Below are 8,896 nucleotides of genomic sequence, written 5' to 3'. Positions count from 1 at the left end.
GGCCCCCAGCAGGAGGGAGCCTTTTAATCTCCTCAATGATTCTAATTGTGCAGCCAGGGCTGAGGATCACTGCAGTTCTAAACGGAGGGCAAGATGGGTGCTGACTGCAATGAAATTCGCCAACTTCTCTGAAAACGTCCTGATTTTCATGCGAACTTTCCCAAACTTTAGAATGCTGACAAGTAATTTAAAATGTAGAAATAAACAACCAGATACTTTGGGAGTCAAAGAAGATATGAATAGACGCTCTGTCGGGTGTCCGTTTGTGACCTTCCTTGATTCCTTGGTGGCTCAGACGGTAAAGCGTCTTCCCGCAATGCGGGAGACCGGGGTTCCATCCCCGGGTCGGGAAGATCCCCTGGAGAAGGAAATGGCAACCCACTCCAGTACTCTTGCCTAGAAAATTCCATGAATGGAGGAGTCCGGTGGGCTACAGTCCATGGGGTCACGAAGAGTCGGACACGACTGAGCGACTTCACGTTCACTTTTCACTTTTGTGATCTTCCTTGCAGATCAACCTTCAGTTTGAAGAAACAAACTGATAAAGAGGGAAGTTAAATAACTTGTCCAAGAATACACAGCAAGTGAGAATAAAAGTTGGGACTAATATTCAGTCCTTAATGTTCCTTCCCTGTTAGATAAAAAACACTTTGAGATAAACTTTGAAAAGTGGGTGAGGCTGTAGGAAGGGAAAGGGCGTTCCGGGCTGAAGGAATCCCCTGAGCATTGCCCCAGGCATCCAGCAATCAAAGAAACCTGACAATTCCTAAATAGTGCAAAAGGAACTTGAACCTCCTAACGAAAAGAATCAACAACGCATGCGCTTTCCACAGGCGGGGCCGCGGAGGGGCGAGGCAGGTTAAGGACGGTGAATTGCGACCTTCGTTTGGCGACGCTCACGACTCCTGCCGTAAAGGCCGGTGTGGCGCATGCGCGTCTCCTTTCGTTCCGATTCCTGACGCGTTTGCTCCTGTTGTCTCACGGTTGTCGCCAGCCCTGTCGCAATGGTGAAGTTGAGCAAAGAGGCCAAGCAGAGGCTGCAGCAGCTTTTCAAGGGAGGACAATTTGCCATCCGCTGGGGTTTTATTCCTCTCGTGATTTACCTGGGTCAGTGGGAGAAGAACCTGGTAGGAGACGGGAGGGAAGGGGTTGCGGATGCTGAGACTCCATTTTGGCCTGAGGCGTGAGGGAGAAACCCGACCACGCCGAGCACGTCTTTCGAGGCTCTCTGGTCAGGTGTGGTCCGTCTAAGCTGAGTTCACGTTCTTGTTCTTACCCCCCATCCCCTCCTTTTTTTTTCTTTCTGGTCTTGAACAAGCCACGTAATATTTCCCATGCTGTTAATACATCTGTAAGCAAGAGGTGACCTACTTTTCAGGATTTGGGGGACCTGAAAAGTACTGATATGCCGTGGACCTGAAGACCTGATGTGTGTGAAAGTGATTAATTCATAGTTGGACACTAGGCGTGTTTCCGGGAAGTTTCCACTTAGGCAGGCCTAAGTGGAAAGAGGTTCGTAAGCCTCATGGGTATGCCGCTGCCTTGAGGCATGATTATGACAATAGTTGTTGGATGCTTCTGCGTTCTCACGTGCAGGTAGAGGTTTTACGCGCGGGGAAACCGAGGCATAGAACAGTTTTGTTCGCTGAAGGCGCACAGCTGTCAAATGGGGGAGCTGTAAAGTCAAGCAGTGGGCCATCAAGGCCCATACTCTTAACCACCATGCTGTATTGCAGAAATTTGAAAATGGTAAGGCACGTATTTTTGCCTAGGACCACACATTGAGACTTTACACTGTTTCTCGCCTGGGGTAGTTTTGTAATTTTAAACTGATTGCCTTGTTCAGGCAGTAGGATGGAGTGGATAGCGTTTCGCCTTTGTCAGTTTGAGCGTAGATTTTGACATTTTGTAAAACTCCGGTTCACATTTCACAATCCTATGATTTTTAACTAGATGCTGCTTCTTGTTTTTGGTTTTATGTTTTTTAGGTGTCATGTCTTTTGTAAAACGCAGTACATTCACTCAGCCTTGACGGAGCGTTTGATTATGCTGGATATTCTGTAGGCAATTGTGGCTCCCATTTCCCCATGACTTGCAAGCCAACTAATAACCTGGAGATACTTCAGAATGCAGGGCTTGAAAAGACCCTTTTCTTCCCCTATTTTGAACGCACTTTTTGGGGGGGAGGGGGGGCGGGGTTTGGCTGCACCGTGGTCATGTGAAACATCTGCTGCCAGATATTGAACCTGCACTGCCTGCAGTGGGAGAGCGGATTCTTAACCGCTTCCCGAACTACCCGGGAAGTCCCTACAACACATTTTTTTCAAAACTACTTACCTATTTGGCTGTGCCAGTTCTTAGTCGTAGCTTGTAGGATCTAGTTCCTTGACCAGGGATGGATCCTTGGCCCCCTGCTTTGGGAGCAGAGAGTCTTAGCCACTGGACCACCAGGGAAGTACTGCATTTTTAGAAGAAGCATTAGTTCCCTGGATTTTAGTAACTTTGTGTAGGTGTTGAAAATTAGAGCGAGCAAGTAGCCTGCTCTTACAGGCTGTTATTCCCCTCCTTCTCCCAACTGTCCTCCTTGCCAGCCTTCACTTAACTGTAGAAGGGCCCTGTTTTGCTAGGCAAACACTGGGAGGAGCTGTCCTTTTAGCTAAGGAAGGAAGTTAAAGGGTCTTTAATTCTTCCCCATCTTTGTTCTATGGCATTTTTCTATTGTTGTGTATGTTGGGTCCAGTTTTACTCTGCTCCTGCTTTCTTTGTCCGTGTGGATTCTTTGCTCTTCTGTAAGTCTTTTTCAGGTACCTTTTTCGCCTCTCCTTTTTGAAATTCCTTTTCTGTTGCCAGAAAGCTTCAGCTGGTTGTTAAAATCTGTATAAGGAAGGTTTTGGTCTGAAGAGTAGATAATGCTTTTCTTTTCCACCCTAAAATTATTTTCCATTTTGTGCACACTGGCTGTGTTCTCTTTGCTAGGGTTACCAGTAATCCTGCTGTTTAGTGCTGGTGCCCTGTGTCTAGCTCAGGTGGAGATTGATGTTAAGGCTATCTTTTTATTTGTCCTTGTTAACCATTGTTTTTTCCTTATACTGTATCTAAGCTTAATTTTAGGTCTGACCTAGTTCCCATGCTTTACTTCTCCACTTTAGATCTCAGTAAAACCTTGCAAGTGCATATTGAATTTCTCATGTAGTTTAGGTTCAAACATAACCTTTTAGGGCTTCCGGAAGGACAGTGGGAATATAGTGCTATAAAATAGGACAGTGACCCGATAAAGCATCTGTTTGGACATTTACCAACAAAAAGATTGTAGTGAGTTACCTGTTGGAAGACAGTTCTCCATAGTGTCTTGAATTTCTACAAATCTTGTGAGCAGAAGCAGTGACCACCCTTTGTTCATGCTTTTAAGGATGTTTGTAGGGTGGACAGCTTTGGAAAATAATACCAGGGTCAAGGGGAGGCATGCTGTCCCTGCCCGTTATAAAAGATTCTGGTTCCCCAAACACAGGGTCAGGGTTCATCTTTAAATGCTGATTAGTCTGATTACAGCTGTTGCTTGTAATAAGAGCGTCGATTTAATAAACAATAGCTTGAAGTTTTTTTCCCCTCTATCACCAGTCTTTGGTTGCTTTGTAAAGAGAGGCTCATGGGGATAAAATATCTTCAATTTTTTTCTTTAAAAAAGTATAGTTTTTTACAGAAACAGACTCACAGACTCACAGAACAAATCGTGTGGGGTGGGGAAGAATGAGGGGAAGGGATAGTTAGGGAGTTTGGGATGGACAGGTGTACACTACTGTATTTAAAGTGGATAACCTACCGTGCAGCACAGGGGCTCTGCTCAGCCTTATGTGGAAGCCTGGGTGGGAGGGAGTTGGGGGAGAATGGATAGATACATGGATGTGTATGGAGTTCCTCTACTCTCAGCTGAAACCAGCACAGCCTTGTTAATCAGCACAGCGTTTTTAATCAGCTACATTCCAATACAAAATAAAAAGTAAGTTTTTAAAAAAATATATGCTTTTAAAAAACAGTCTTAGCACTCTTTGTAGTCCTTCATTCAGTTTGATTTGGTAGTTTGTCTTTTTTGTGGGTAATGACTAAGAATGAAAGATAGTGTGTGCTAAGGGCTACTGTTACAGTAATAAGGTTGTCTTCCCTACTGATTAGTTCTGCACATGATCACATACTCTAGTGAAGATTCAAAACTATTCTATTGCACAGGTAAATCTAGGTAGTTCTGGTAGATGTGGATGTCATTCTAGCTACCAAGTATTGATTTAGAAAGAAAATACTGTAAATTTTTTGTCTGCTAGTTAATTGGTCTTCATTCTCTTTCTTCCCTCTCCCTTTCCCCCAGGATTTAAGAGGGGTGCAGATCCTGGAATGCCTGAACCAACTGTTTTGAGGTACTGCTCTTACAAATAAGCATCGCAGGGCAAATGTTCATTTATAAGGTACTAAATCATGGCAAGCAGAAGAGAAGTAGTGCTGGGTATTGTAACGGAGCTTTATCGGTCAGGTGTAGTTTTGGGCTGTTGGAAAATTGCAACAATTTGCAGACCAGTCTAACTTTCATTATCAGGTAACTGCTTTCTCTCCTCTTCCTAATTTTTACTTACTGTGCTGTGTTATATCCATAATGAAGCATGTTTTAAAAGGAAAAGAACTAACTTATCTTGCCACTTTAAAAGCTGAACTGTTCTTAATTCCCATATTCCTGTCTTATCCTTATTAAGATATGCGGAACTTTTTGTATGATTCTAACAACAGTACAGAGGATTTTTTTTTCACCCCAAATTAGAATTGATAGTCCATGTATTTTCCACTTGTTGATCACTTAGGTTTTTCAGGTTTTTTTTTAGTATTTTAACTAACAATATAACAAACATTTTTATGTGCATAGGTTTTATAGATTTTGATTTATTTCCTTGTGATAAATTCTTATGGGATTAATGTCAGTGTACAGACATTTGTGGCTCTGAAAATGCATTCCTTTCAAATTTCCTTTCTCCAAAACAACCTTGATGGTGTTGGATAAACATTGGTAAAAACTTCCACATACACACACACAGCTAACACAGAGTATATGTATTCATATACTCACATGCACGTGTGTGTACATACTTGTGAAAACCATATGTATGCATGTGTGTATATATATATGTGTGTGTGTATGTGTGAAGGCAGAATCTGGAACAGGAAGAATTGCTCTGTAGAAAGGACTGATACTCATAGCACTGTGATGAGTAGCGCCCCTGCACAGGTGCTGTGGAATTCCACCTTGACCTTCTGTCTCCCAGACATTTCTTGTGGATTGTCCTAACAGACTTTTTACTGCTATTCTAGAGCTTCTGTTTCGTCACACTCTTAATCTAAGCTACTATTTTCTAGAATGGGAAGAATAATAATGGTCATATTACTAACAGTCATTTGTAGCGTGTCAGCCACTGTATTAAGTTCTTTATATACAGCATCTCTAATTGTTACTTCAGTCCTTCAGAGCTGATCATACAGTCGGTGGGTGGTGGAGTATGTCTTTCTCCAAGGCCTGTACACTTTCTACTGGGTCATGTGGCCTCCCCCAGATAATATGATCTGCTACTTTACTTAGCACAATGCCATCTGATATGAATTTCCTCCACCTTCTCTGCCTTGCCAGTCTCTCCTTTTCTCAAAGCAAGGTTTTTTCTAAAGGATTCTGCCAAACGTGCTGTCTACATGTCCATTTATGCTGTTACTCTTTACTGATAAAATTCTTCAATGAATGGTCTTCACTCCCTGCTTCCTTTCTTCACTTCCATCTCTTTTCCTAATCTTTTGTGGTACAGCCTCTTAAAACTGCTTTCAGAGGTCCCCATCAAGCTTTTTTTTTTTTTTTTTGAGTTTTTACTCCTTGAACTATCAGTTTTCTTTTTTGTAAAATGGGCACTCAGGTAACGTGTCTGCTACTGAGTAGCTGATTGATCTTAGACCAGTTATTTCCTAAGTGAAACAGTACCTTAGGGAATACTATCAGAGATGGGACTACCTGGTCAAGCTGTGTGAACATTTTTCAAGGACTGAAAATTATCATCAAATACTTACTTCCAAGAGGCTATTAACCTAAGATGAAGTTTCGTCTTTTATAAGTTTATAATATCTAATTTATAAGATTGTCCTGAGAATTTAATAAGATTATTGTATGTAAAGTATTAACAGTGCTTGACACATAATGTATGAGCAATAAACTTAATAATAATTTTTAGCCTTTCTCTGTCATCTCCTTCACCCCACTTTTTCTGCTGTGAAAACCAGGCTCTAGCTACATGATACTGTGTGTGAATTTCAGAATAAACTGTATTCTTTCATGCCTTTGTCTGTATGCTTGTTCTCTGTCCGCCTGGAATGCTTCTTCCCTCAGTTTCCACTAGATGAAAACCTACCTTTAGAAAAGCTCAATCTCAAATTTATCACCTCTTCCTTAAATCTTTTCCACCTTCTCCTAGCAGAAACTGCTCCATTTTAGGTGTTCCATGTCTCATTCTCTGCTTTGTATTATGCTTGTTGCTTGTTTTCATTTGTTTTGTCCTGTGAGTATCTGAAGTAGCTGCCAGATACTTTGGGAACACTTTGAAAGTGCTGAATTAACTTAATTAAAAGATCCTAACTTCTTTGTGGTGTTGGGACAGAAATTGATAGAGCATTTCTTCCTGTTCAGTTTTTAGACTGGACCTGCGTGCTGAGAAACAGCATTTTGTGCTCCAGGTGATATAAAACCCAGAAGTGGGGATAGATGTGCCCTTCTGTTGTATTGGCTTCAGATATCTCACCAAGAGTTGACCTTTCAAAGTGAGGCAGCCACCCCCCCACTGCTTTTTCATGTCTTTATTGTCATCTCAGTGCTTCTCTCCTTTCTGGTGGTGATGATCATTCTTTTCTGTCATTAGGAACATTTTCTGATTTCTTTCCAGGGGTATTTGTGATTTAGGAAGGAACTGAGTGCTGAGAAGGGTTATCCTGTTACAGAATTTCGTATACTATGCTGCTTATACTGGGAAGACTGACTAAAGAGGTCTTCGTGGGTTGCCTAGTCTGTACCCTGAAAGGAATAGACTTGTATTTGTCAGGGTTTTCAGTAATGTAACTGTTTTATTAATGTAAAACTCAGGAATATAAAGTTTATTGTTTATATACAAATTTACTTATATAGTACTTATGAAAATAATGTGGTTCAAGATTTACTGGTGTATTTTCCTTGTTAAGTTGTTGGATTCCTTGGGATTAGGTCCCCATTCATCAGTATCCATCTTCTTTCACACAGGATGGTTCTGTGTATTAGGTTGTTTGATATGAATGCCTTAATCAAAATGCAATATTTAGTGAATAAGGGGCAATATCTTAGTAAAACATTATTTAGGCAAAATACATGAATATTAACTAACTGGGAGAATGATTGTTCCCATTATCTGTATAAGGCCAAGGAAGATTTTCTTTTCTGTTTATCTTAGATGCTCATTACCAATGAGGGAGAGACCTTGATAAATGAATATTTTGTTTTCATATCTTAATTGTATGCCAATATACTTGGGATTTAATGGGAGATTTTAATACACTTTTGAAAATTGAAAATAAGTGCATGTTGGTTTGCTTTATACACAAAAGGAAAATACTTTCTAAATACAAACTTAATAGAATGCTCATATTGTCATTTTGTAATGCAATTTTATTTTATTTTATTTATTTATTTTTTTTTTGTAATGCAATTTTATTTAAGTTGACTTACTACTAGAAACTACATTTTTAATCAGCAGGACTTAGAATAAGACACATCTTGTCTCCTTCCTTTATCTAACAAGGATGTACCTTTATTTTCTGGTTTCATCAATCCTTCATGTCACTCTTTTGATTGACCTCAATTTCTGTTTTCCTTTTTGTTTATAATAGGTAACTACAATTAAAAGTAATAAAATTGTATTTCTTTAAATAGGTCTCTGATTTTTTTGCTCAGTGAGATTGATCCTTCTGCTAATTCTGAATTTGATGGTTGAGTAAACATGAACATAAATGTATAAAATCTTCTAGTTCTTAAGCTGTGTTTGAGAAGTTTTTACTTTGGGGTTTAATTTATTTCTCCTCTTCACAAACATTTTAGCTTACTTTGGGGATAAAGGACTGTTTGGTCATCTGGTTTTGGAAGCAGTCAATGCAGAGGAACAACATGGAAGGTGTGCTCTCTGGCTGGGATAAAAAGATGGGACATCGTTCAGACGATCACCAATTGGATGGCACAGGGCTCTTACTTCTCAGATGCATCTGTGGCAGAGTGGAACCTCTACCGACTTATTTATGATAGACTGTATTAAAATAAATGTTTTTAACAATGTTATGTCTTGAGTCCTTTTTGAATTGAACCTAATAGGACTGTCAGGTAAAAATTTAGCCATTTGGTACTTTTTCAAAACAGGGATCTGTGTGTCTAGATGATACTTTGAAAAATAAGAACATTTCCAAGTTAATTCATGTCTGTTCCCTTAACAAATGGATTCTAGTTTCCCTTTGCAGTGAATTAATAACTCCTTTTGAGATGTTCTGAGGTAGTAAAAGGAGAGAGAGCTCTCTGTGACATACTGGGCCCAAACTTCCAGGGGTAATGTTCTGATGAAATAGGATTCTTCGGCTGTGTTGGCAGGGCATGAGAATGGCATTGGAGGCTTATATGTCTGATTTGTGAGTTAAATGTGAGTCTTAAAATTTCCCTCACTAGGAAGCTGGAGGTGGCTGAGCAGGAGCCCATGGAGAGCTACACAGAACAGTAGTACTTCCTATTTTCTGATAAATGCATTTATGGGAACTAGTTCAGTTCTATGTTGTGGTTCCTGGGACCTTTATCTGTATTTGAAAGCACCCCTCACCT

The 8,896-nt window shown here is 40.3% G+C and overlaps 1 protein-coding gene across 1 annotated transcript; it reads left to right on the top strand.

The window, feature by feature from the left end:
- Positions 1–924: 924 nt before the first annotated feature.
- TOMM7 (translocase of outer mitochondrial membrane 7) lies at positions 925–8,368 on the top strand. Its single transcript, XM_061165057.1, has 3 exons — positions 925–1,107; positions 4,361–4,409; positions 8,135–8,368. Exons 1-3 carry the CDS (start codon positions 1,005–1,007, stop codon positions 8,148–8,150), a joined length of 168 nt encoding a protein of 55 aa, XP_061021040.1. The 5' UTR covers positions 925–1,004; the 3' UTR covers positions 8,151–8,368.
- Positions 8,369–8,896: the final 528 nt, after the last annotated feature.

Source organism: Dama dama, chromosome 18 (genome assembly GCF_033118175.1).
Source record: "Dama dama isolate Ldn47 chromosome 18, ASM3311817v1, whole genome shotgun sequence".
In the NCBI taxonomy this organism is placed as follows: Eukaryota; Metazoa; Chordata; class Mammalia; order Artiodactyla; family Cervidae; genus Dama; species Dama dama.
The sequence above is the reverse complement of the archived record's forward strand: the minus strand, read 5'-3'. Positions and strand labels throughout refer to the sequence as shown.

Bases quoted from the DNA above. Each gene is read 5' to 3' on its own strand.
- TOMM7 (XM_061165057.1), top strand. From the start codon at position 1,005: ATGGTGAAGTTGAGCAAAGAGGCCAAGCAGAGGCTGCAGCAGCTTTTC. The intron at 1,108-4,360 runs GTCAGTGGGAGA...CCTTTCCCCCAG, and splicing joins TCCTCTCGTGATTTACCTGG to GATTTAAGAGGGGTGCAGAT.